We start from the raw sequence: 27,817 nt of genomic DNA on the forward strand, positions 1-27,817 counted from the left end.
ACCACTTGTACAACTTGCTGAAATTCAACCAATTTGTATTTCTGCTACAAAGTTTGGAAGACACTTTCTGGTTTCAAGCAAATCACTTTCACACCTCCCAGTAATCTCGTCTTGTGCTTCACATTACCCAGTCGTGTTCCTTTTGCACAAGCAAACCTCTAAAGAAGTGCAGAGGACAGAATGCTGAAAAGGAGTGAAGAAAGTTTACAAGAAACCACGGCCCCATGGGCAATTCAGCCTATGGCAGAAGACAGAGGTTTCTTTCCCATGCCCTCACAGAGCACACGTTTCTGGCTCCAATGCCTGCTCCCTGCCAAGCCTGCACAGAGTATATAAAAACCTCTTGCAGCCAACCTGCATGTTCAGCAGTCTCTAATCTGCATGCAGATTCCCTTCTGCACTGATATGAAGATCTCAAGAATTCTAGCCTTGTCCCTTGAGGCTCTCCTTCTATGCTTTTTCACCTTCCTCTGGTTTTTCCCCAGACCTGGCTAGCTGCTTCAAGCATTGTCGATGAAAGTTTTTACCCGTTTCCAGCAAGATCTAGCTTTCTCTTCTCTCCTTACCACATGCGACACCCCCACCCCCACGGTCGAGACCTCAACCTCCCTTTCATCCTCTTCTCATCAGTGGATTGAATTCATGAGTTTAAATATGGCTCCAGTGTAGCTTTGAGACCCTGATACTACAAATAATGGATTTATTGCTGTTGGTGCTGTAGGAAATGAAAAATCATCTCCCCCGAGAAAGGGTTATGTTAGACCTGCCCAACCACCCTCCTTGCTCATACAGAAAGATTACAATTCTCCCTTTGTAATGCTACAGCAACTAGACATGCATTATATACAGTGATTACAATGCTGCAAAAAAGCTAGGAGCAGATTCTTCCCTCCCAGTGGATAAACCTCAACAACGGGCATGGGAAGATAGTTTTTGTTGTTCATGTTATAATTCCTGTAATCCTATGATTAGGGATACCCAAGGGATTTCTGCTGGAGCATCTTCCAAAGATACCCAAGAGGACTCCAGAAGAAGTTGCATGAAATGTGGTATGGTAAGAGAGTGCAGTGGTTGATGTATTGCTCCTTCAAGGTCTGAGTTGTCCGTTTTGGACACTCTCTGTGGCGATTTCATGGGAATATGGTGGTTGGTCATTCTTCTTTCTCAGCTTCCCTTCCAGGTGGCTGGAGGACTTGAATATTTTGCAGAGGATGGGTGTTAAGAAGAGCTGGAAAGCTTTCCAAAACTGTAACGGTGGGGTAGAGGGCAAAGGAGAAAGAAAGCAAGAAATACAAAGATTCTGCAAATTAGACATATATTTGCAAGCTCCAGCTGCTTAAAAGGAGGTTGTTCCCATGAAGGATCCCTAGGTAGAGTAAAGGGAAATTACAGAACAAATTCTAGAATTGCATGAGAATCACACAGCTTCCCATAAGGCTTGTAGAGGGTGCAAACCGGAATGAGGGCACCGGGTATTAGTTGCATTTTGTAGTGCATACATGGCATGAAGGGAGAAATGTTACAGCTCCCAAGAATAGGTGGCTTGGGCCCAAGTAAGGCCAGAACTTGGCAAGACCCACTTAAAGTGCCCAAAGGTGGCAGCCATCTTGATTTCCATCAACCAAACCCCAGCAGCTTTTCCGATGATCTACTCCTTAAGCAAATGCTCAGCAGGAGAAGGAGGCCAGGGCACCAGTGTCAAACCCTCACACAAGAGGCACAGTGGCTGAATGGCATGGGAAGGGAGAGAACAGGAGAGAGCATCTAGTGTGTTGTGGAACTTATAATTTTTCAAGAAATAAAATAAATAATCATCATCATCATCATCATATCAACAGGCCTGAACCTGCAGCCACATAATGCTGTAAAGTTCTTATCCAAGTCACATGATGGGCTCAGAGACATGGGGGGGGGGAATAAGAGAATATACAGCAAGGGTACCTCCTACTCAACTGCTCCAGAGGTCTCTTTGCCTACCCTAATTTCAGGTGGAAAAGAAAGGAATGCAAAGGAGCCTGTGAAAAGGTTAGGAAAGAGGCAACCAGGCTGTGTTGCATGGTCTCTCTCCCTTTCCCCGCATACCTCACTCACACAGAGTTGCCCAGTCGGAACTCTCACATTTAAAGGAACGCTTCCTGATGAGAAGCAAAGGGACATACTAACATCTGAATCTCATGGCAGTTAGCCACAGATCACAATTTTTAACATGATTCTTAAGTGAGAGAGGCATGTTCAGAAAATAAGCCCAGGGCAACAGAGCCGTGTTGGAGAACAGCTTCCTGGCTCAGGGAGGATACCGAGTGGCTGCTGCTCGTGTAACACACACACACACACACACACACAATTATTTACACTGTCTGCAAAGTGCTGGTTTTGGTTTGTCCCCACTCAAGCACTAAACTTCAGGGGGGCAGGGAAGGAAAAGCAAGCATGCTAAGCTGCTACTACCTCGGCCAGCTGTCCTCCAAATATACAGACCTATGTTGCAAACTATGCATAAAATACTGTGGAAGTTTCATTCGTGTGTTAAGCAGTGTGTGTGTGTGTGTGTGTGTGTGTGTGTGTGTGGTGTGTGTGTGTGTGTGTTTTCATTTTGGTAAAAAGTCCTCCTTGAGAAGTGCATTATGTCTCAAGCTCTCGTGGCTCCAAGGATGAGTGCTTTGCCCCTCAAGATGGAAAACATGAATCCCTCCCCCTTCCAGCTGCCAGAAGAAGCCGCCATCATGATGTAAGTAACTGGATGTTCTTCAACATTTCATCAAAAGCCTCCTGCGAGGGAGCATCTGCGTTCTGGAAGGAGTCCTTGATGCGGCTGTAGAGACTAAAAGACTGCAGCTCCAGCCAGATGAAGCCAAAACGGTCGTCATCAAACAAGACAAAGACCCCGGGTGTTCGCTCAGGGCTAGTGAAGCCATGGCCAGCTATGAGCCCCGTGCCGTAGAAACTAAGAACAAAAGAAAATAAAGGATCCAGTGATATACCTTCCACAGGAAAATCCAGGCATCACACACCTTGCCCCATCAAACAGAACTGCCAGGTTACCTGGATACAGAGATTTCCAAGAATTAACATGTCCTTGCAAGGCCTGTGCTATGCGACTTCCAGAGTTTCAAGCTCCCTATCTCCTCTAAAAAGCATTAATCCAATATATGCTAATAGCTCCAACCAGAAGTTCCTCCCTGCTTCACACCCTCATAGAGCAGCAGCTCTTTTCTTGGAAAAATTGGATCTCCTGGAAAGGGCTGGAGGCGGGGTTATTTTGTGTTTGTCTTTCTCTCTTTTCAATAATATTGTATTTGCTGCATTAAACAGTTTTTATTTCCACCAGATTATTATTTTTATTAAAAAAAATTGTGCTTTATTATTGCTTTGTTATTTTCTGGTGTTATAATGTTATGATCTGGTAGTGCTTTCATCGTACCTTGGGTAAATTTTCTTTTAAAGGGCAGGACAGAAATCATAATCATTGGAGCTTCTGTCATACATTGAATTAAATAAATGAGGGGAGGGGAGAGAATATTTTCTTTTCTGGGAGCAAATACTTTATAAAATATTGGGTCTGGCTGAACTGGATAGAAGCCCAAAGAATATTCATGGGCAATTTGCTCCACATCCTCCAGGGATGCCCCTTGAAACACAACTCTTGGCTTTTCATATTTACCATGCTCTGCAGGTCCGAGGGTAATCCTCATTCCTGGATGCAATGCCACCAGGCAGCACAAAAGGGCATGAGGCTGGGGGAGATCCCTGGGCCATGGCTCCCTCTTCAGTTGCAGGGCCTTCTGCTCCTCTGCCTGCTTCCTGCTGAGAGGGGCCTGGCTGTGGCTGCTCCTCCTCCTCTTCCTGGGCCTGCGGCTGGTGCTCCTTTTCAAGGCCACCCTCCTCCTCCTGCTGCTGCTCCCGCCGCACCTGCTCCTGCACTTCCAGGACAATGCGGGAGAGTTCACTGAAATTGCTCAGGTTTTCAATATCAGGCAGCTGGATGGGATGCGCCAAGTCAATCTCCACTGTCTGCTGGCCAGCTGGGATGTTAGGGTCACCCTGGAGGATAGGCAGGAAGGAAAGAGAGAGAGCGGAATGACTTTGCTATGAATGCTAATGGCCACTGACTCCATCCCATTCCAGTGCCTCGAACAGCCTCCTCATCCTTGCCAAACCAGTTGCTCCTTGTTCCCTCCCCAGACCCTTATTTGAAACAGAACACATCCTGAACTACTGTGCCTTGCCTTGCCTGTATATTGTGGTACTAGCAAATCTCTCTTCTCCACTCTGTTCATCACTTTCAGTAGGTCTTGCCCACTTCCTTTGCCCTGCTAGTCTAAGAAGCTGTACTATTTGTTTACTCATTGAGAACTGGTGTAATGTAGTGTTTAGCCGTGATCTAGAACTTGGGAAGCCATGCTGTACATTATGCTGTACATAATTTTATAAACTTCTATCTTGCCACCTCTTACTCACTTTTTCCTCAACTAAAAAGTCCCAAACGATGCAACCCTTTTCCTCAAATGGGAGTTGCTCCACTCCCTTGATCATTTTGTTTGGCATGGCAACAATGACAATACATACTTGAACAGAGAAAGCCAGATGCTCACTGTGATTTTAGTTCCTTTGGCCTTTTTTCCATGGAAGCTGAGCATGACTATTTCAAGACCATGGCTCCCATATGTCCCCTTGAAAAGGCCTGGCTTGATGAGATCAATGGCACTCCATGGAGGGAGGTAGATGCGTCTGTATGTCAAGCAGTTGCTGGAATATTAAAAAGAACCACAGCTTGATATAATGCAGGTAGGCCACAACCTGTTTGGTGCAATTTCTGAATCACTGACAAGGCATGCAGTTTGGCATCTGACTAGATCACCTTCCCTGTTTTAAAAGCAATGATGCCTTCAAAAATCAAAACTCTAGCTCTCTTGCATGTTGAATGCAGCTTTGCCATGCGTGAGCAGAATCTGAAAGGGACTCAAATTAGCAGAGTGAGTTTCTGGTAGGGAGATGATTGAAAACCATGTTGCTGCGCACGTTTGGCCTTCCCTCTGTACCCACCATAGCTACTATTTCTTAGACTCAAGACCCATCTACTCCCTCCATTCCTCATTGTTATGGTCTCCATTCACTGTCATTCCCTTGCACCATTCCAGTTCTTGCCAAAGGCATCTACAGCTTTTGAAGATGGGGAACAGAATTTGCCAAAACAAACCAATTCATGGTTCTAGCATTTATTTTTATCTGTAAGCTTCCACTAGGTAAAAAGGTGAGGTAATAATAATGATAATAATAATACTTCTGCAAACCTTTGGGCTCACCCAAGTCTGCTGATACCTCCTGATCTTGTGAATGGATGGTACTGTTTAGGGTACATAAACAATGGCATGTAAACCAGAACATTGGAACTATAAGGAATTACGATGATTACAAAGGCATCGTAAGTCTCCACTGTTCTCTGAAGCAAAAAGCAACCACACCTAGATAGTGCACCCCTTCCCTTTCAAATGTTATCACTGTTTGGGGAGTTTGCAACTGTACTACTTTACTTGAACAATTTATTCTAAAAATACAGATTTTTCTCTCTCTTGTTGACTGCAGAAGCAGCAGAAGGAAAGAAGGGTCCCCTGCCCCTTACTCATATTGACTGGTATAGATGAACTTCATCAAGATGAGCTCTTGCATGTGCTCATGGAAGATGTCTTCTAGAGTCCGCCCCCACTCCTCTCGCAGCCATGTCCGGAACTCCTACAACAGCACCCCAAAGAGAGAAGCAAAGTCAATGAGCTGCAATTGCCTGGGACCCCTTCCTCCAACAGGAAAACACAGGTAGATATGGACAAGAGGCAATTGCTTTCCTCTGGTTTCATCAAGCTGCTCACCCATTAAATGCCCCTTCCTGTTATTGGACTACAAATTCTAGAATTCCAAACATATGATCCATAAACTGATCTGCTTGCAGAGCCAAAGGCAGAATGATTTCACACATTTAAACACAATAACTGAGTGCTTCCAGACACAAGCCTTCTTAAGGCCATTGTTTGTTGACTGTGAAACCACAGCAGATCTTCCAGACTATTGTAAATGAATCCCCTGCCCCCAACAGTTTTTTTGTTTTGTTAGATTTTCTATGTTTCAGGTGGTGAAACAGACAGGTGGAGGAAAAGGCACACAGTACTTTCAGAAGAATGACACCATCATGTGGAGTCGCAGTAGAAAACACTGAACTGTGGAGAAGCCATCTCTTACACACATTTCCAAAGCTTTGTTTCAAGATGGAAGAATAAAAAAGAATCTGCTTCTGCAAGCATGGCGTCATTTTAGTGTTACGATACACACTGAACCCTCAGAGGATACAGATAGCCTACTTCATCCTAATGATCTTGCTGCAGACAGCATGATTACTTGTCAGCCGTGGAAGAGGATTTCTCACCCCACCCCCAGAAATTCCCAGCCCTGCTTGCTTCTTGACAATGAGCTGCTCGATCATGAGGCATATTCGTGCCAGAGCACAGCAGCAGCATTTCAGCCTTAACTCTGCATTGCCAACTGTGACTTTAATCCCCAACCGCAGATAACTGTCTCTTCCTCCCTAGTCGATACAGGGCAACAGAGCCTAATTCATCAAGCCTCTCTGTGTGCCTATGAACATGCCTAGGCCTGCACATGTGCAGTAAAGACCGAAATAAAACATCATGTGAGCTAACTTCCTTCCCAGTGGCACTAAATTACCACATATGTTGAAAAAGCCCTCTCTCATATGAACAGTTGCTGGTGGTAACCTTTGCTAAAGGCCAAGTTTTCAGTGCTTACATCAACAATGTTTATACAAAGAAGACATCGGAAGCTCATCTTAGAGCAGGTCTCCCTTCTCTTGGAACCTTCGTCTCAAGGTTTTCCTGGGAAAGGCGGAACAGCATTTTCCTGCCTTCTCTATTTTAAACAGGAGTGCCCAAAGGCCACACCAGAGGTTGTGTGCAATCTCTCTCTCATTCCTCTGCTCCATTTTCAGAAGCAGCCTTATATTATTAAATGAGGTGGGGTCAAGGCATACCACCACTACTCCTTGTAAACAGATAGCTATGTTCCATGTGCATTTCTCCCATAAGCTTTGAAAGTTGTTTGCCAGGCAGTATGGGGAGAAATGCACATGGAACATAGCTTTCTGTTAGCTGCACAATCATTTGGATTGTGTCCAGAGCAATAAAGGTTTCAGTTCTTTAAGAGCCCAACTCAAGGAAGCTATAAGTCACTCCCTGGCTAGCAATGCAAAGCATAGACCACACTGAATGGCACTGAAGCACCTGGACAGCAGCTGACAGTTGAATCAACACGTGACCTTTGGCTTTCAGGTGCTGGGGGAAGAAATCTAAGTCATGGGAAGTTTACTCAAGAAACCCTGAATCCTACCCCTGCTGGGGCTAATGGGCATTAAAGTATACTATATGGGGGGGCCACAACAAGTTGACAACCCCTGCTTCATCCAACAGGCTGAAAAGCAGCTCAGGGTATCTTCATTACACAGGGCCTACCTCTTGCCTTCCTCCTGACATTCGGTGGTGATCCGTCTGGTTGCACTTTGTTGAAAACTCATCCTTTTTCACAATCTGTACATATTAAACAACAGTATTAAGCATTACAGGGCATAAATCCTCAATGAAAACAGACCCACAAACAGGCTAAAAATTACCCTGGCACAGAAGACCTTAAAAAACAAGTGTTTATTTTGCATGTGCAGCAGAGTGGATAGGTAGCTCACCTGAATATGCCCACTGTGGGGTCCCTTGTGGCCATACATGCACTCCACTGTGGCACTCTTTCTTTCCATTAAGTGGATCCTGAAGAGCGGCTTGACTCTCATTGGATCATCCACATGAGGGTCATGTGGGGGTAAGTACATCCAGCCAATAATGAACAAGCCATCTACCTGTCACAGACAAAGTAAGGAGAGTCAAAATCTGCTTTCTTTTCAGTCACTGTAGCACCTTAAACAAACCCCTGCTCTATGCAACATGGCAGAGCCTCTATACTCACCACTACGTTCAACAGCCCCCCATATGGACCGATGTCTGGCTGCCAGAGTCCCAAGATGTGCCGGTATCTGTGGAGCACTGGAGAATTGAAGAAAAAGCAAGAGATAATCAAAAGGCACACAGAAAGCTAAAGGGAGGGGAAATACTGAAGCAAAGGGAGAGTTTCAGTGGTGTCAAAGAGCTCCCTGTACAGCAGGGCTGTGTGTAGGCAATAAATCCAGACACCAAGATTCTATGCCCTGGGTGTATCATACAAATTAAAGAACCCTTTGCACCTATTCTACTCATTTTGTACAATTTACTCTACTTCTGCAAAACACAGGGAAGAGGAAGGACTGCAGGACAGTCAAGACCTCACTTCAATATTAATGGGAATCTCAGAGATAACAAAAGTGTATCTCTCAATTTAAAATGAGAACTGAGAAGCAGCTTGGGGAACAAACTGGATCAGAGCAGCAGAGTGTAGTGGTGGGGAAGAAGATTTCTTAAAGCCCATCCCTCTATGTCATTTCCCTGGTTAACCCTCTCCTCTGCTAATAATTTTGCTGGGTGTGTAAGAGACAAATACACAAATTTCTCTTCAGTATGGCAAATAGCAGTTGGGTGTGTGTGTTTGATCAGAGAACATCCCCTCCCACTGTGCTCCTGCCTTTACCTAACTGAGCCCCTTCCCCTACCACTGCTTTTAAGCTTTGAGAAAAGCCATCCAAAGATATGGTCCTGGATTTCCCAACTTCACGCTTTTCTTTTTTAGCCCCTGCTTTGGCTTCTTCAGCTCTGGCAATGGGAGAGAAACATTGCACCAGGGAACCTTCCTGCTTTTCCCCCTCTTTGCCCCAAATTCACAGCTTGTAGCACTGCCCTCTTCAGTAGTGCTGACTGCTGCTCTTTCGCCCTCAGCCATGTCTGAGGCAGGGAGAAGGGTGCTGGCACTTGATCCTTGTCCAAATCATCTCTCACCTGCCTGTCCTGCAAGCTGGGGGAGGCTCCACAGAGAGCCAACACTGAGAAGAGGAAATGGGCTCCTCCCCAAGGAGTTTAAAGGGCCTTCAAACTATGCTTCCACCCCCAAGGAAGAAATCTCACTAAAGTAAAAGTAAAAAAGGTAGAGAAGGCTCTTTCACCACCACTGCAGTCATCAGAAACATATTTTGCATTAAAGAGGTCAGGGTGTTATCATTATACTACTCAAGGGAGACACCAGTTGAAGCAGTGCCTTGGTCAAAATAAGGGACACTTAATGCCACCATGCCCTTTGCAAGGGAGGCCTCTGCAAAGGAAAAGGCTTTCACCAAAGGGATGTTTATGAGCTGCTTTTTAAGAAAACTGACAATCCTCACAGAGAGGGTTTGCTCAAGACAATACGTTAAGTCACGCAAACATACCACTGTGAGTATCAAAGTCCCCCTGAGCTTTTGAGACACTTCACTGAAACTCTCCCTCTCACAGCAGAATGGAGTTAAGAAGGAAGGGGTTATCTGGAGCTATTCTGCCTAAAGTTAGGGAGGAATGAGAGGCAGCTGAACACAGGACAGAACACAGTTGTAGCTGTGGAAATCAGAAGCACAATTTCAAAATAAAAATATTAAAGTGAATGAGACAATGCATTATTTTGATGAGCACTCTGTTTCAATAGGTCACCAATCATCTGGGCAAGGGCAAGGCACTTCTTTCTGTTTTTATTTGGGATTCCCAAGCTGGAAGAAGCAGCTGTCAAATACTAAAAGCTTTGCTTCTAGCATCTGTAATGCTCATTGGTCAAACAGAGGCAACTGCTGTAAAGCATCCACTTTGCATGCAAAAGATCCTAGGTTCATCTCCAGGTAGAGCTGAGAAACCCTGAAGAACCACTGCCAATTGGTGTAGACAGTAATAAGTGAGACTAATGATCTGATTTGGTATAAGGCAGCTTCCTATATTTCTGAATGGTGACTAGCCTCACTTTTCAATTCCTTACAGGAAGTGAGACTGAAGAGTCACTGGAATGTGAGTCTACTCAGAGAAGACCCACTGAAACTAATGAACCTAAGTTAGTCATGTTTATTAACTTCAACTGGCCTATTCTCGGCAGAGTTACTACTGGATGCCACCGACTGAGTCAGCATAGTTCATATCCCCATACGACTGGGATCAGGGGGAACTAAGCAAGACTGAGCCTTAGCACTTTTAAAATCAAAAACTACCCATGTAAATCAGCCACTAAGCCAGAGGAACACCAAAAAGAGTCTCCTGTAGCACACCCAAGCTCATCCATCCCATTGTTTCTCAAGGCCTTCACAGGACAAGGTTGCCACAGGTTCCCAGTAAAGCCTACCTGCTTTACAGCCCAGTTCAGAGGCTATCATCAAGCTAAAAGAAGGGTCACCTCAGAAAACAGCATTCCAAATATGTTCCTGTCATGCACACAACAGTTTAGCTTATGTCATAAGGAAAAAAGCCCACTGTACCATTGGAATAGCTCCCATTCATAGAAACATAGGAAGTTGCCTTATACCAGGTCAAACTGTTTTTCCATCTAGTTCACTGTTGTCCACTCTGACTGGCAGCTGCCTCTGGCAGAGGTCTTGCCCTCATCTGCATTCCTAATCTTTTTTTTTTACTGGATATGGTAGGGTTTGAACATGGGCTCTTTGGCATGCAAAGATGGTACCCTGACACACAGCTTTAGCTCAGCCAATGTCAGGAATATGCTTCACACAGAACTAATGCATTGAGCAACCCAAGTTTCAGATATACTTTTGCAATTATACCTATAGAACCTTAAACAGTTCAGGACCGCAGTACCTCAAGGATCGCCTATTTCCATATGAACCTACCTGGACTCTGAGATCATCTTCTGAGGCCCTTCTTTGTGTGCCTCCTCCACAAGAGGTCCAGAGGGTGGCAGCACGAGAATGGGCCTTTTCTGCAGTTGCTTCTCATTTATGGAATTCTTTACCCATGGTGTCTTCATTATACACTTTTAGGCACCAGCCAAAAATGTTCCTCTTTAACCAGGCCTTTGGCTGACTGACATCCAATGCCCGTTTAAAATGTGTTGCGGAGTAGGGGTATTATTGGGTTGTTTTTGTTTTTATTATATATTTTGTGTTTTTATATTGTGATTTCATGTTGTAACTGCCCTGAGACCTACGAGTACAGGGCAGCATACAAATTTAATAAATAAGGCAAGGCAAAATAAAATAAAATAATGTGGTCAGGGGGATAAATGGCAGAATAAAGGGTTAGGAGCTTGTGCACTTCTAAATGGGACCTTTTACAAGAGCACATCTGTCCCTCTGCACAGCTCTGATGCATTTCAATCTTACTGGCAGTGTTTATTTCTTTAAGAGGCAACAATTCCAGAGATGCAGCCTTTTCCAACATTGCATTTCCAATTTGGGGGCAGCTGTGTATGTTAAATGGTTGCCCGGCTTGCAGCTCTTCGTTACCCAAAGCAAAACCACAGACTATTCATCCTGAGGGTTAATTGGCATTTTGGGGAACCCATGACCTAGAAGCATGTGAGCATCACATGGATGGAGCAGTGTGAATATAATGTGGATTTCTGAGCAGCTGCCCAGGACAGAAGGACTTGTTTTCATAAAATAAAGTTTCTATTTCACAGTGTCTAAAATCTTCAGACTGTTTGGACTGTGCTTCTTTCCTTTCACTATTATTTTACAGAGCTGAATATGTAATAGGCAGCCTCAAGATCCATTTTGGACCAAAATGAATGTACCAGCAGTGACTCTCAAAAATCCACTGATTTATTTTCCAATCAAACTCACACAAGAACCAGATGACTCAATGAAGAACTCACTGAATGAAAGCAGCTTACCAAGGGCTAGGAATACAGAGTTGCTGCTCAATATTTTTTTCCTTCTGTTTTTTGGTTTTAAAAAAAGCTACATTATTTCCAATTTCAGAATTCCAGTTTATGTTTTAGGGACTGCTACCCTTGCTGAAATGGAAAAACAGCACACACTTACATGGGAAGACCATAAGTTTCTGGCTTCCCAGCATGGATGTCACAATTTCCCAGAGCTTTCTTTGCTGCTCTAGAGGATCCTGAGTTACTGATCTATCTCCCCTTGAATCTCTTTTTGGGATGGCATAGATGCTTTGTCAGAAAGGAACTGCTCTGGGATCCAATTCAAAAGGGTATTACGCTACAGGCAATGGCTCTTTCCTCTGAACTACAGTGGTACCTCGGGTTAAGAACTTAATTCGTTCTGGAGGTCCGTTCTTAACCTGAGGTACCACTTTAGCTAATGGGGCCTTCCACTGCTGCCGCGCCGCTGCTGCGCGATTTCTGTTCTCATCCTGAAGCAAAGTTCTTAACCTGAGGTACTATTTCTGGATTAGCAGAGTCTGTAACCTGAAGCGTCTGTAACCCGAGGTACCACTGTATTGGAGACCTGATCAGAAGCAAGAAGTTTTCTCACTTGGCTTAAAGACAGCACTATTCTTGCTACAGCCAGGAAGCAACTGGGAGGGACTTCCCAGTCAGGGGTCCTCAGATACTGGCTTAGCTTACTTAGGTAGGCTCTTACTTCTGGTCCCATCCCCTGGCAAGGAAAGGGGGTTTGGGAGACGGGCCAGGTCTTCTCTCAATTGTGCAAGGTATGGGGAAGGTCAAAATCAGCAGCAAGGCTCCTTTTTCACTGCTCAGAAAAGGCTCCTACTATATCTTACCTGCTTGAAAAATGCAATGGAGTGAGGTCTCTGAGGTAGGGATCTACAGGAAACATCCAGAGGGGTGGGCAACCTTGCCCCTCGTGAGTAGATTTGTGGATGCCTTTCCCTGCAATAACCTGGCATATAATTCTATCAAACAGCTCCTGACTTGATGCTTCAACTTTTCAGCAGTTTCTTTTGAGATGCCAACATTTCATCTTCCTGGGTCTCATCCCCTTCCCCTAGTGTTGATACAAAACTCTGTGAGTGGGACTACAAGGCTCTACCCAAACTCTAGCCACCCTCAAGCTGGTGCCATCTGCTCCAGAGACCCACAGCTCTTGCTACCTTATTTGTTTCTAGCACTGCTTACTCCTATACCCTGACACAGCAGTGGTGGTTAGCATTCTTTCTTAGTCTGCTGGATTTGGCACCCGCTGCTCTCAAAACACATCCGTCACGCAAATGGCCCTGGGAAGATTAGCTTGTCAATTAAGTGGTGAAGCAGGCACACTCCATGCTAACACAACGCAAAAAAACATTTGCCAATGGAAGGTACATACGGCAGGTGTAAACATCTCTGTATTCCATGTGCTCGTAGTCGGGAAGGATTTTCATAAAACGCCCTGATTTCACTCGTGGATTTATACCTGAGCAGACACAGCAGGGTGAGTATGAGAACTCTGGTCCTCTTTTTACCACCTCTTCTTACCACCACACCACCAGATGTTTTCAAACTTGGCATACTATTGTAGAAATGGAGGGTGGAAGAGGCTGGTCTGAAATAAGGGGCATCAGGGATGATCTCTTGCAGAGTTTCTGTTTTTTTTAATGAAATAACAGGAAATACTTTTAAGGGATTCTCTTTAAATCAGCAAAATATGGCTTACAGGATTGACTCCTTCAGCTCATGTTGCCAGTTGAAGGGTTGGGGATATTCAAGGATCTATCCTCCAGACAGAAAATTCAGTGTGTGTCCCTACAATAGAAGCACCAGACTTATACATCACTGGGGAATGGGGAGCTGCTAAGCCTGCTAATCATAAACACTCATGTATAAAAGAGTCACACAGAGTGCTGATGCCTTTTAAAAATGTATCTAAGTTTAGAGAGATGGGAAATAGAGGTAATGCTGTTCTAAATCTTGACATTTCTGGAGTGCATGTAAGTGCTAAATGAACTAATCTCAATATGGATTTACAGATAAGAGAAACATTGCTATTGACACACAGCTCTGCTGCGGTCTAGACTATTGAGTTGCTCAAGTTAAAAATTCACTTACAAATTCACTTTCAACAATGAAACTCAAAAAGGATCCCAAGCGCTTGACACTTACGTTTGGCATACACATCTCGACAGGACACTCCTGTGATCTCCAGCTTTCGCAGGTTCTCGCAGACACCATATTCTGCAATTAAATAGGTCAGGTCATACCATCTGCTGTCCAGAGGTAAGGATGTCCAGCAGCCTTTTCCATTAGAATCCTTGGAGCTTCCACTTAAGAAAGCCCTTGCAAGCTTCCACCTTGATTTTTAATCACACTGGCACTATCAGCTCTAGAATACAGTCAAAAAGCAACAAAAAGCCCATCATCTCCATCCTAGCAGTCATATTTGTTGTTTTAAGTCTGGAATATAAATTCAACTTTTAAAAATGTTTCCTAATAATTGCTGAAAGTGTAAACAGGTAGATGGATTTTTTTTCATATGTGGTGCACTTGCAAGAAAGCGAGGGTAATTTGGGAAGTAATACATGACAAAATAAAAAAGATGTTTAAAATGAGTATATCAAAAAAGCCCGAAACATTTCTGTTAGGAATCATAGGGGCAGAAATCCCAAAAAATGTTAAAGTTGTTTATCAGCAGCTAGGATTCTATATGTGCAGAAACAGAAGATGTTCCAACCAAAGAAGAATGGATAAGTAAGATAATGGACTATGCAGAACCGGCAAATTAACAGCAAAATTAAGAGAATCTAATGGAAAAATGGATGCCTTTTTTGGACTATTTGAATAAATATTATACTATGATGAACTTGCGAGTAGGATTTGAGCTATGAGCAACAGAAGTAATTAATTATAATATTGTGATTTAATACATAAAAGATAGGGTGCTGCAGAAGGGGAGAAACAACAACTCCATGGAAAATGCTGTGGAGACAACATGAATTGCAAAACAATATGGACCTGGACAGGAAATGGACACTGGCTTGGAGGAGTGTAGACTGGAAAAGTGAAGATGAATAATGACTGAAAGGTGATGCATGGTGGAGAAAATAGACACAGATGGCAGCACACACAAGATGAAAAGAGAGGAAAGCAGCTTATCTTTGTTGTTATGAGAAAGTAAGGGTTCACAGGGGTTTTTTGAATCACGTGTTGAGGAAATCACTATATGGTGTATGGGATAAATATGGGATATCCCTGGTGGTTATCTCCACTTGAAGCCTTCACAGGAAAGGGGGGGAAAACATGAATAAGAATTGGGCAACATACAAAGATTTATTAGAAGAGGATAAAAATCAGCTAAAACTGAAAAAATCTTACAAGTTAGTTACAATACCACCAATTGAAAATCTTTAAGGCTGATAAAAAATAGGTTTTGTGATGGAAATTTTGGAATTAGAAAAAGATTTATTAAAAAATAAAGAAAAACAACTTTCCAAAATGTACAGATTATTATTAGATTGGGAAGTAAAGGAAGAAGAGGTAAAATCAGTCATGGTTAAGTGGACGAAATATTTGGTTAGAATATTGAAATGGAGGAATGGGAATTCATGGCCTGTTCACTATAAAATAAAATTTTATGAAGATGCTATACAGGTGGTACATCACCCCCAACAAACTGTCCAAAATGTACAGAACCAACTCAAATTTATGCTGGAGGTGCAGAGAGTTAGAGGGCACGATGTACCCCATGTGGTGGGGTTGCAAAAAAAATAAAGAGCTTTTGGGAACTTATATACAATAATTTTTTTTAAAAAAAACTGTTCAAAATAACGTTCAGTAAGAAACCTGAAACCTTCCTATTAGGCATAATGGCATCAGACATCCCAAGGGAGAAAAGAAAGATTTTTTTTTTAATGCAACAACGGTGGCAAGGATGCTGATTGCCAAGGGATGGAAAGGAGATAAAACTCCACCAAAGGAGGAGTGGCAAGTAAAAATGCTTGATTACATTAAACTAGCATACTGTATATGACAAAAAAGATTGGAGATCGATCAACCCAAAAGTTCAAAAGAGAATGGGAGATCTATAGACAATATTCAGAAGAACAGTGTCCCCATATAAAAACTTTAGAATGCTTCGAAAAACACTCAGAATTGATTAAGGTATAAAGAAGTCAAGCAAGATTTAATAAAGACAAAGTTTATTGAAAATTAGAGGCAAGTAATTAGGAAAACAAAGAACCCATATCAACGAAGTCGGAAGTTGATGGTCGGAACATTTTTGTGAATTTGTGATGTATTGTTCTACTGTTTTTTGTTTGTAAGAGATGTATCGTGCTGCTTTTGTTCATCTTCTTTCCTTTTCCTTTTTTCAAGCTTTTGTTGTGTGTATGTTTTGATTTTAAACCAATAAAGGTTAATTTAAAAAAGAAAAAAGAAAATAAAGAAAAATTAATATAGAAGTAATAAGTAATGCTTTAAAGTGGATAACCTCTTTTGTTCTTTAAGGGAATATGTTATTGTTATGTAAATATATGAGCAGGAACTGATCAAATAATAATTAATAATTGTAAATTGAATATAATGTAATTTCAAGCAGCAATGGGGGCGGGGAAGAAGGACACACCTAGGACGAAGAGTGGGAAGTCAAGTTTTTGGGGAAATTGTATTAAATTTGATGTAATTTGGCACTGATTTATTAAAAATTGGGAAAACTAATAAGAAAAGGAAACGAAAAAGAAAAAGAAAAGGAAAACGGGGTGGGATGTTGATATAAAGAAAGAGAAAAGATGAAATTACATCTTGATTTTATAGATTAAAAATATTGAAACTTAATAAAACTCACTGGGGAAAAAAGCTTTTAAAACTGGGTTATTCAGCTTCCATTTCCACTTCTATAAAATGACATTAATGGCATACCAGTGCATTTTGGAACAGACTCTGCCCGCCCGCCCGCCTACCCCGTCATGCTACTGACTCCACGTGTATATGACTTAATATGTCTTGTTTTACTATGGCTGCCAAGATTTGCAATAAATAAATAAATAAATAAATAAATAAATAAATAAATAAATAAAGGCATGGCATGGCAGGGGATGAGAATGTTAGGCCACAACACATGGCTAGTGAGCTGCAGTTGACTTCTAAGGGAACAAATTGTGGCAGCTGCTTTTTACTGTAAATTTAAACAGGACTTGTTGGGGGGGTGCGTGATCACATATCTATCCCCTAGCATCAAAATTCTAAGCATTCAGCAGGATTGGTCCCCACCAATCCCATGTAATGAAGGATCCCTGAGTGTTTTGGAACATGGGCACAGTGCAGCCTGCTTCCTTGCCAATCAATGCCATGGCAATGGCACCCTCTCAGTTCATTGCACTGCGTATTGCTGGATGTTTCTAACTATAAACACACACAAATGGCTTTTGCTACATTTTGAAAAAGAAAAACAATTCACAGGAGTTAGGTCAATTTACAAAACTGCTACAACCACCATGGGGGAGGAAATAAATGACAAAATGGAAGGCACCCACAGCCACTACAGACCACATGCCTGTCTACCAGTACCAAGAGTCTATTTGTTCCAGGCTTTAGATGTACTAGTTAAAATCAGACCAGCTTTCTAAAGTAGAAGATTTGAACTGCAGTTTTACACTTCTAGCACCTGCTAGACATCAGACACCAAAGATCTTCTGACACAAAGCTCATCCAAAACTACAGCGGCTGAGGGTTTACCCATTTCTAAATTAGTGATCACAGCCTCTGACTTGCAGAAGCCATTTCAGGGTACACCATATGATGTGTTTATTTGCACATACCTCTAAGAGAGACTGTCACACACTATTTTAAAGAGAACCTGGATTAGAAACGGAGATATGAAAGCTAAAAGCTAAATGGGACCTTAAACCTATGTTATGGGAACAACAACGGAATGTCTAGGCGCACTTTTTTTATAACAATACCTGTAATGTTGTTGTTGTTTAGTCGTGCCCGACTCTTCATAATACAAAGCTCAAAATGAATGAATTGCAGCTAAAATATTATGTCCATTTTTCACATGGTCTAGTCCTTCCCCTGCTCACCCCCTAATATTCTTAAGGGGGGTCTCTTCTCCAGTCTTCAGAAAGAAGCTGGAAGTGGGGAGGCAGAAAAAGGTCCTCCTTTCCTTCTACTCTGCAGTTTTAATCTAAAATCTTAGGTGCAGTACTGTGCCCAGAGCTCAGAAACTGCTCGCACTAATGAAATTCCCTGTCGCAAAATGCGCCTAGAACAATGGGAGTTTCAAACACTGAGCAGAACTATAACACAACTACAGGTTTCCAAGATAAGGGGCAAAAGACTTTTAGATCTGGGTGCAGGTTAAGACAAGCACGCTGGGCATTAGTGAGTAGGTCCCTTAGCAATGGCTGGCAAGAGGAACAATATGAAGTGGAAAAGGTCAATTTTTAAAAAAATGTACCAAGAAGCTGATCCAATCAAATATCTCTCAATAGGCTCAAATACACACAGATCACCCTTATATCTGAAAAGTTACTCCTTTAACTCACACCAAATTTAAAAAATCAAAAAAACAAAGCCTGTATTTATACAAGAGTGAGCTATCCAGTACCAAGACAACAGTCCTCAGGCTTTGCCAGTCTTGCTTTCTCATGATTCAGATTTGCTCTGATAATTCAATAGCTACAAGGGCCACCAGTATTGTTAACCCAGCCCTATTTTATTTTTAGAGTAGTCAGAAGTTTAACTGAGCAATGCGACTTCCAGCTGTGTGTACAGGATTGCAGACTTAATCAATGTACGGCACATAGCAGTTTTAAACATGTTAAAGCAGCCTTTTCCAATCTGGTGAACCATTACTGTTTTTCTACTATGCAGGATTGTTGTACGGTTTTAGTGAGATAATGTATGTTAAGTGCTCTGAATACTGTAAAGCCAAGTATAATAGTCATTTATTCTGGATACCGGGGGTGGTGGGGTGGGGACTGGATACCGGGGTAAAAATCTCAGAGTATTTGACATAGCTACAGACCTCTAGAAAAATCAATATCCTTTTTGATTCTTACAATAGGCTGTTGCTTTTTTCTGTGATAAATACTGCACTGTTACCCTTAAGGCTATTAAAACACACAAACAACCACTCTCGCTGCTGCAAATCACCAGAGAAAATTAAATATTAAAGCTGTTCTATGCAGATAGAAATGTATACTCCTAGCAACAAACAGAAACCACATACTACAATCTGGACATCTTCCGGGGAGATTAGGAGAGGAGAAAAATACCCGCTTCCTGAGCTCCTTGGATGACAAAAATCTGATTAAATTAACAAAATTAGAGAAAATAGCCATGCTTTAAGTCTGTACTAGCAGGAAAGGCTGAAAACACCATATAGTTTAACTCCCTGTTCAAAGGCAAGGTTACTCCTGCCATAGTCCGGACCCTCCTCTGCCACAAGCAGGTGCCCCACAGAGATACTTGCTCAACAAGTAGCTCCAGATAAGTCAAAGTGAACACTGCATACTCGGATGGGATGGGCAGAAAACATCCAAAGTCACTGCTAGTCTGATCTGGAGTAAATTCCTTCTTGGTGTGAGGAAACACCTTTGCTTATCTACTCTACATGAGCCAAGGTCTAACTCACTAGGGCATGGGTAGGGCATGGGTAGGCAAACTAAGGCCCAGAGGCCGGATCCGGCCCAATCCCTTCTAAATCTGGTCCACAGATCGTCCGGGATTCAGCGTGGTTTTTATATGAGTAGAATGTGTGCTTTTATTTAAAATGCATCTCTGGGTTATTTGTGGGGCATAGGAATTCGTTCATTATTTTTTTCAAAATATACTCCGGTCCCCCACAAGATCTGAGGGACAGTGGACTGGTCCCCTGCTGAAAAAGTTTGCTGACCCCTGCACTAGGACTTTCCTATTAGCTATCAGGTGTGGGCCAGGCTTATTCCCTCCATTTCAATGAACAGCAAAGTGCTTGCGGTCAGGGTGGAACAGCTGGTTCAACTGCAGTCTAATCCTAATAGCTTCAGTCACCCTGTCTTGCATTCTAAAGCTACAGGAATCTGCAAAGCAAGTTGTCTGTAAGCCATTCATGCCCTCTGTTGAACTCAAGCCACTGTTCACTTTGCCAGGAGGGCTCACTGCCACACCCTGGACACTTTCTTTTAAAGACAAAGGTCAAATCACTTAGCATTTAAAAACAAACAAATGGAGCATGGAAACTGTTGATTAATCAAGGTAAGCTGAGCTACAGGGAGGAGAGAGAGGCGCCAATTTGCTTCCACGCCCGGGGAACAGTCAGTACCACCTATTTATAGCTTTGCCCGAAAAGTGAATTGAAATCCACAGCTCCACAAAAATCGCAGAATCTACTTACTCGCAAACTCCAAAAAAGTAAAAGGGAACAAACATACAGACAACACAAAGTAGGCAGTTACCAGCATGACCCACAAGTGTACTCCAAGCCGTCTGGAATTGCTGCACTCAGTGCCAACTGCCATGGTCTAGTTCAGGGGTCTGCAACCTTTAAGACAAAAAGAGCCACTTGGACTCGTTTCCGAAGAAAAAAAAACTGGGAGCCTCAAAACTCGTCATTATAAAAATAACTTTTTTTGTCACTTTTTTATTATTTCTTTGTTTGACCCCTCAGAATTACTCCTCCTCAGAGAAATAAACGTTAAATTAACAAGTTACTTTTGTGTGTGTGTGTTCTTCACTCCCCTTCAAAACAGTGACCAGCGTACATGCCCCCTACAATGTAGCGGGCGGGCGGGAAGGTGACGTCGGGACGGTGCGTGTCTAACGCACGCACCGCCATGTTACGTCACAGCCAGCACAGCGCCCGCCACAGTGGGGAGTGTCGGGGCGCACAATGCGCCTCCTTCCCTCGCTAGTATCCGCCCCAGAGCCGCGGCAAAGGTGTAAAAGAGCCACATGCGGCTCCGGAGCCGCGGGTTGCTGACACCTGGTAGTTGCCATGTGCTATGAATCATCTAGTCCAATTCCCTGGAATGCAGGAATAGGTAGCTGTTCCATATGGGAATCAAACCTGCAACTTTGGTGTTATCAGCACCATACTCTAACCAACTGAGCTATTCAGGCTAAGTTGGACATGCTTGGGGAAATCTTTCTCTTCTTGATGAACTACAAGAGAGAAACAAAATTAAAAAATTCCTTCCAGTAGCATCTTAGAGACCAACTAAGTTTGTCATTGGTATGAGCTTTCGTGTGCATGCACACTTCTTCAGATACTGTAACTAAAAGAGAGAAAGGCCATTAAAAAAACTTGCAATTTCTGACACATGGCAGAGCTTGGGTTTTTAAGGAGGGAAACCCTCTGAGGACAAAATAAGGCCATAATAAGATGCTGGCACATTTAATAGTGGGCGGTGGTGAAAAAGAAATAAACATTTCTGTCTTGGTGATGATTGCAAACCTGACTGCAAAGCAATTAGGGGGCTTCAGAGACAATGTTACCTGCATGAATGGGATTCTGTCATAAGAAGCAGAATTAGGCAGCATCTGCAACATGTGGCTTCTATATAAGCACTTATATTAGTGCCATATTAAAGGTAAAGGTAAAGGTACCCCTGCCCGTACGGGCCAGTCTTGACAGACTCTGGGGTTGTGCGCCCGTCTCACTTAAGAGGCCAGGGGCCAGCGCTATCCGGAGACACTTCCGGGTCACGTGGCCAGCGTGACATCGCTGCTCTGGCCAGAGCCAGAGCCGCAGACGGAAACGCCGTTTACCTTCCCGCTGGTAAGCGGTCCCTATTTATCTACTTGCACCCGGAGGTGCTTTCGAACTGCTAGGTTGGCAGGCGCTGGGACCGAGCAGCGGGAGCGCACCCCGCCGCAGGGATTCGAACCGCCGACCTTTCGATCGGCAAACCCTAGGCGCTGAGGCTTTAACCCACAGCGCCACCTGCGTCCCTAGTGCCATATTACAGCAATACAAAATGCTGTATTGAATGGCTGTGAAGATGGTAAAATCACATTCTTTGTGGCTAAAATATTGAGTTTGATCATCTCACACTCAAATATGTGTTTCTAAATGGAAAATAAACAAATAAATAAACATGAACCACACTGGATGATAACCATGTCTTATCTGACTCCAGCAGCTTGCATGCCAGTAACCCAAAACCTATTATCCCACTGTCTGGCATCTTAGCTCTGACGTCAACCCAAACCAGAAGTTAAAAACACCAACTCCACCACTACCAACAACTGTGCAATATCAAAACTCTCTAGATGTACCTGTGGTTTGGGTCTGCCAAGCATGGTCTGTTTATGTTTATTTGCTGCTTTCTTCATTATTTTCTACATTAGGAAAAACATACAATGATCCAAGCCTTTCTCATAAAAGAAAATGGCTGATTAGTTCCGAAAAAAGGGTATAAAATTATATCCAAGAACAGACAATCCATATTTAACCATAAATTAGGTTATGGTTTTTGTTATCTATTTTTTTCCTAGCTCCATACAAGCAGGTCATTAGATAATAATCTGTCTTGGCAGGGCAGACATTAAGACCCTTGAAGATTTAGATATTCTGTTTTATGGATGGGGGCTATATTAGATTTAGACAACCAGGAATATCCCTTCCAGCTATAGAAAAGGCTTAAGGAAAACAGAGCTTTGTACCCAATTTAGAAAACTGATGAGGCCTCTGTGTACAACTGCCATGACATTCAGTGGCACAAAGAAAGATGCCACCCCTTTATTTCCCCCAATAACTGTGATGGAACTAAGATGGCACTTGCCCAGAATCATGCCAGCCAAGAAAGAATGCAGCAAGCTGAGGCAACATGATGCAAAATCCATTTAAAGTGTGTTCCAAGCCTTTCCACAAGGATGAGTCAATGTTGGCAAATATCCTCAAATGAGGCTATCAAACAAATTAGAAATAAGTTCTTGCAGCTGCAGACAGCATTCTTAATGTACCCAAAGTCTCCGGCTCACCCAAATGCAGTTGCTGGCTGCACTCAGATGTCCAACCCCAAAGTTCTTCTTGGCAAGGCCAAAAAGCATGACTTCATAGCTGGCAACAGATACAGCTGGTGTGGGTCCTCACTAATGGGCCAGAGGGCATGAATCCATTTGCAATATGAAGAAGAGGAACGAAATGTGCATGGCAGGATGTGATCTTGCTGGGAAATATTCAATAGAGCACCAATTGAAGCAGGCAAGCAATCCCCTTAAATGTATTGGGGTTGGGGTTCCCAAATTTAGCAATGCGGGTACAAGATGCATGAATGACACCTGCCATCAATGTATCCTTCATACCACAGACTTCACCCTAGTCTTTGAACTCTCAATATCATATTGGCCCTCATATTTCCCAGGTGAGCAAGGAAGCACTCTTCATCCCAAGTGTTGATTTGAGAAAACTGAGGAGCTACTAAGGGATACCTCCATGCCTGGGTTCATCACTCTCAATCCAATAGCAAGCTAAGATTGCTGGCTAATCATCTTATAAATAAAAGCTGATGGGATGGACCCTTTAACATGTAAACAACATGTATAGTTGCCTCATGTTTTGCCAACTTGCAACTCACCAAGCCAAATGACTCCCATCCAGGGACAGCCCAGGACACTTTGCCACTAGAGGCAAAACAGAAAATGCTGCCACTGCATGCCTGTTGTGACCCACCTGAGTACCCACTGCTACCCTGTGCCACTGGGTGGGTGTGCAGCAGCAGGCACACAGGGAAGGAGGCAGCAGCTGGAGTTTGCCACCCTAAGAAAACTGCCTCATGGACAGGTTGGCCCTGAAGCTACTGAAGGGTAGCTTCCTTGTGTTATTTGCCACCTATAATAAAAAATTATAATTGGGGAGATGGCCAAGTACCCAACAGTTCACAGTACATAGTTGCTGGGCTGTTCTTAGCTTGCTGTAACACAATTGTACAGGCCTAGTTGATGTCATTGGTTTGTGATTTACATGTATTTGTACCTCATAAGACTGAAGTGGAGTTCTATAAATGCCAGCATTTTACATTACTAGAGCAGTCTATAAAAGAGTTGATGTCAAAACTAGTCTCTACCTATTTTCTGGATAACTCAGTATTCTATAAGTATTTTTTTATCAGCAATTTTTCTTGTATCTCAGTTTACAAGCTAGATACAGCAGAGCCTTCCGCTGGTCTACTTCACTTTGTACTGATGCCTAAGTTTCTAGACTTTCTTTCCCAGTGGCTCATAGGATTTGAGATCCATGTTTTTGAGAAGAGCTTCTCCTGAACTTCCTGAATTCTGTCTTAACTGTACTTCCACTAAATCTTCCCAAATCCACCTATGTTTCCATTCCTGCTCTCTTCGCTCTCGCCTAATTTAGGCTGCCCATTTTTAGGTATGCGCCATGCTACTGATATGCTCAATCTCGAAACATAGATGTGAATGGTATTACAAGAATTACAGAATCACAGGATAGGGAAAGACCAGGAGGTCATAAATCAATCTACTATGTCAAGGCAGAATCCTCCATGCCTCAGCTCCATTATCCTTTTAAGTTTGTGTGTTGCACAGTTGTTATGCTGTAAACTGTCTTGCAACCTTCTGTTGAAGGGGTGGAGTAAATAATTTCTAAATATCCCTTCACAAGTTTCAAGTTAGGCTACAAACAAACAAACAAACAAACAAACAAAAAAAAAAAGCTCTGGTACTTTAAAAGATAAAAGATGACAGTGGAAGGCACTCCTATGCCTCAAGTCTTTTAAGCAAATTTCAGCTGCCCTGCTTCTAATTCAATTACCCTGATGTTTTTAAAGCTTTGACTTTATGGGTTTCCCAAGATACAGATAGTCCCTTTCTTTTAGAATGCCTTTTTGTCTGGACAGTAAGAACTTCAGAAAAAGTAGCTCTGCCTGTTGTTTGCACTGCAAGAGGCAGTACTTTAAAAACTAACAGATTTACTGTGGCAGAAGCATTTGTGAGTATCAGCTTTTGATCTGATGAATTCACCTGTAGCCCATGAAAGCTTTTGCCACAATAAAAATCTGTTTGCCTTTAAGGTGCCACCAGCCAACCCTTTGCTGTTTTTTTCCATCTGAACTATCAGCATTCATTTCCCAAACAAAAACACCAGTGCCACATGGTATCCTCTTCTGCTGGCATCAGCTGACCTAGCCAGGCTGTGAACATACCATATATTTAAATCACATTCAAAGTTCCTCCCTCTAAGAATCCTGGGGACTGTTAAGGCCAGGTATTGATAACTGAAGATTAACTACACTTCTCATGATTCTCTGGAGTGGTGGAATTTCCTTTAAAGGCAGTGTGTATGCAGCCCATGACCCCCACCATTGTTTGGTGAGATTAATGAACTCACCAGATTTAAGGTTTCCAACTCTCTGCAACTTGAGCCTTATTTTCCTCTATTTTGAGGATTTGCCTCCTTCCTTTAACCTGCACCCCTTCTGCAGCTCCTCCACCCAAATCAGCTCTCTTCATTACTGCTTCCTCCTCCCACCTTAAACTTCTCCAAGCCTTGCAGAGATCCAGGTCTGCACATCTCTCTGTGGGCATGGACAAAGCTCCCCTTGTACTCCCTGTGCTATATTGCGGGGGGGGGGGGGGAGATGGGGAGCGAGGATTCGGGTCGCCTCAGAAATGGGAGCGGGTTGCTACGTACACACGGAGGGAAGCTCACCTTCCTTGCACCTCCGGCGCCAGATGGTGTCGGTGCGGAGGATGCGCCTAAAGGCGCTGCAGACGAGGGCCAGGTTGGGCAGGTCGGTGCCGGGCAACGAGCCGAATATTTGCACCAGCAGCTCCGGTGGGAGGTCGAGGAGCGAGAGCGGAGCCCGGCCGCGAGGGCTGCTCTCGGCCAAGGCCGCCCCCTCGATACGCTCCTCGGCAGCGTCGTCGTCCTCCGCCGCTGCCGCCTCCCCGCAGCCGCCGCCGCCGCCGCCTCCCTCCTCAGGGTCCGTGTCTGGCTCGCTGCTGTCGCCCGCCGTCCCCTTTTGCTGAGCCCCCCGCCGCCGGCAGCCCCGCGCCGGGCCCACGCCGCAAAGCCGAGCGCAGACCGCCATGACGGACCGACGGGGCGAGCGCCTCAGCTGCGCTTTCTCCTCGCTCGCGCTGACAGTCGGGGGTCGCCGGCACGCGTCGAGCCCCGCCTCCCGGCCAATCGCAGGCGGGATCCGCCCCGTGGCCTGCAGTCCTCCGCCAATCCAGCGCGCCCTTCCCGCGCCCTCATTGGCTGGGGCCTTTCGCCAATCAGGGCCGCGGTCTTCCCTATCCTTCAGGCTCCAGTCCGGACAAGGCCGTCCCAGCCCTTTCCCCTTTCCCTCAGCCTCCCCACTCGGTTGTTCGCTGTCAAGGTGGCCACGCCCTTCCGAGCTGCTATTGGATGAAACGCAGGCCCGCCTGGCTACGCCCACCCGGCCGTAATAGATGCACTGCAGAATACGCCCGCAAGACGGGAATCGAAAAGCCCCGCCTCTTTGGCTTTGTAGCTCCGCCTTCTTTGTTTACTCATACGGCTAGTCCTGTTCTTATTATCAATGGAGTTTTTAAATTTTTTTTGCCCGAGAGGCAGAAAGTGAAAAAGCCGAGAGGGAGAGAAGGCCCTGTAAATAATCGACTTTGGATCATTAAAACCTTTCATTTAGTGATCCAGTGCTAGCCTGTTTTTGAAGCGGAAAAGATGGCCAAATGGTTGAAGGGCGGGGGGAGGTGGAATTAAAAATAAACTCGGAGTTAATATTTCTGCAATTACCTAAATCCAGAGCATGGTTAAGTAAGTTGATGTCCGAGTAGCATCGCCGTGTGAACTCTTTCTACGCAAAATGGCACAGCCCCAGTGCAGCCTATTCTACACATTTGCGCCACATCGTATACATAGAATCATAGGCGCATCGAATTGTCGAGTTGGAAGGATGGGCGTAGCGGGGCAGAACCTCTATTAAGTATTTTTATTGATTTACTTGATCGGGAGGAGCAGGAATCACAGTTAAGCATCCGTGCTAAGGTTATGTGTGCTTGTTGTCTTCGTGGAACAGTAAATTCTCCTTTGCAGTTGCGCGCTACAAGGGGTGGGGCAATATAGAGGCAACAGTTAAAATGTCGCATTCTTCTCCTTTTTACGACTCTCCTCCACAGTTACTTCTTACCATGAATGAACGGCAGCGTTTGCCACCCCCGAATCCACCAGCATTGGTGACTAACGGTAAACTGAACGAGTAGCTGTTACGGGGTAGAAATAAAGGGAGAATAAAAAAGTAGGCTTGCCCCGTGTGAGGCTCGAACTCACGACCTTCAGATTATGAGACTGACGCGCTGCCTACTGCGCCAACGAGGCTCCTGCGAAAAGTGGCTCGGCAGAACCTTCTTGTTAGCCACCAGCAAAAAAATAAAATATGGGTGAGTTTTAATCCTTGTGTAGCTCTTATGGGTTTCGTCAAACCTCTCCCCCGAAACTCCAAGGCATGTAAAAGCGGCATCCGGATTCACAGCTCGACACTACAAAACAGTTGTCATTGCAAATAACTTTGTGGTTTGAAAACCGTTACGAAATCCCTGACCAGACAAATAATCACCATTTTCTTCTTACATGGCGACATGGCTCAATGGTAAATTATAAAAGTTTATATTTATAATACATATCTGCATATAAATAATATATATTTTTTCTTTTTTTAAAAAAAACCCTCCACTTTAGAAAGATTAGTTGTAAGACTTTTAAAAAATTGACTAGCTTGGTGCAGTACAATTCTAACAGGTTTCCTCTGGGAAGAACCAGCACACCACGATAAATAATGCAAGGAGTGTGTGTGTGTGTGTGTGTATATGTATGTAAACACACACAAACAAAATAAACTATATAGATATATATCTAATCTCTGATATATAACTGTATCTCTATCATCTGTCTGTCTGTCTATATCTGATACAAAATTAAACAAGTAATAGTCATTTATTAAGGTTCAAGGCGCAGGTGTCCTATCAGAAATATTGTTATGAGTTT

General features: G+C 43.6%; 1 protein-coding gene across 2 annotated transcripts; it reads right to left on the reverse strand.

Annotated features, from left to right (window-relative positions):
- Positions 1–683: 683 nt before the first annotated feature.
- On the reverse strand, positions 684–25,911 carry FBXO31 (F-box protein 31). 2 transcript variants are annotated; one of them, XM_079988822.1, is made up of 10 exons: positions 25,499–25,911; positions 14,011–14,082; positions 13,238–13,324; positions 8,017–8,093; positions 7,742–7,909; positions 7,515–7,589; positions 5,621–5,730; positions 4,593–4,746; positions 3,662–4,041; positions 684–2,944 (listed from the first exon to the last, which is right to left on the reverse strand). In XM_079988822.1, the coding sequence occupies exons 1-10, from the start codon at positions 25,878–25,880 to the stop codon at positions 2,722–2,724; spliced, it is 1,728 nt and encodes a 575-aa protein (XP_079844948.1). In that variant the 5' UTR covers positions 25,881–25,911; the 3' UTR covers positions 684–2,721. The 2 variants fall into 2 exon arrangements, with proteins under 2 accessions (XP_079844948.1, XP_079844949.1); XM_079988823.1 differs by lacking the exon at positions 13,238–13,324.
- Positions 25,912–27,817: the final 1,906 nt, after the last annotated feature.

Source organism: Podarcis cretensis, assembly GCF_951804945.1.
Source record: "Podarcis cretensis genome assembly, chromosome: 8".
Lineage (NCBI taxonomy): Eukaryota > Metazoa > Chordata > Lepidosauria > Squamata > Lacertidae > Podarcis > Podarcis cretensis.

Bases quoted from the DNA above. Each gene is read 5' to 3' on its own strand.
- FBXO31 (XM_079988822.1), bottom strand. From the start codon at position 25,880: ATGGCGGTCTGCGCTCGGCTTTGCGGCGTGGGCCCGGCGCGGGGCTGC. The intron at 13,325-14,010 runs GTAAGTGTCAAG...GTGTCTGCTCAG, and splicing joins TCGAGATGTGTATGCCAAAC to GTATAAATCCACGAGTGAAA. The intron at 2,945-3,661 runs GTAAATATGAAA...TTTTGTTCTTAG, and splicing joins CCTCGGACCTGCAGAGCATG to TTTCTACGGCACGGGGCTCA.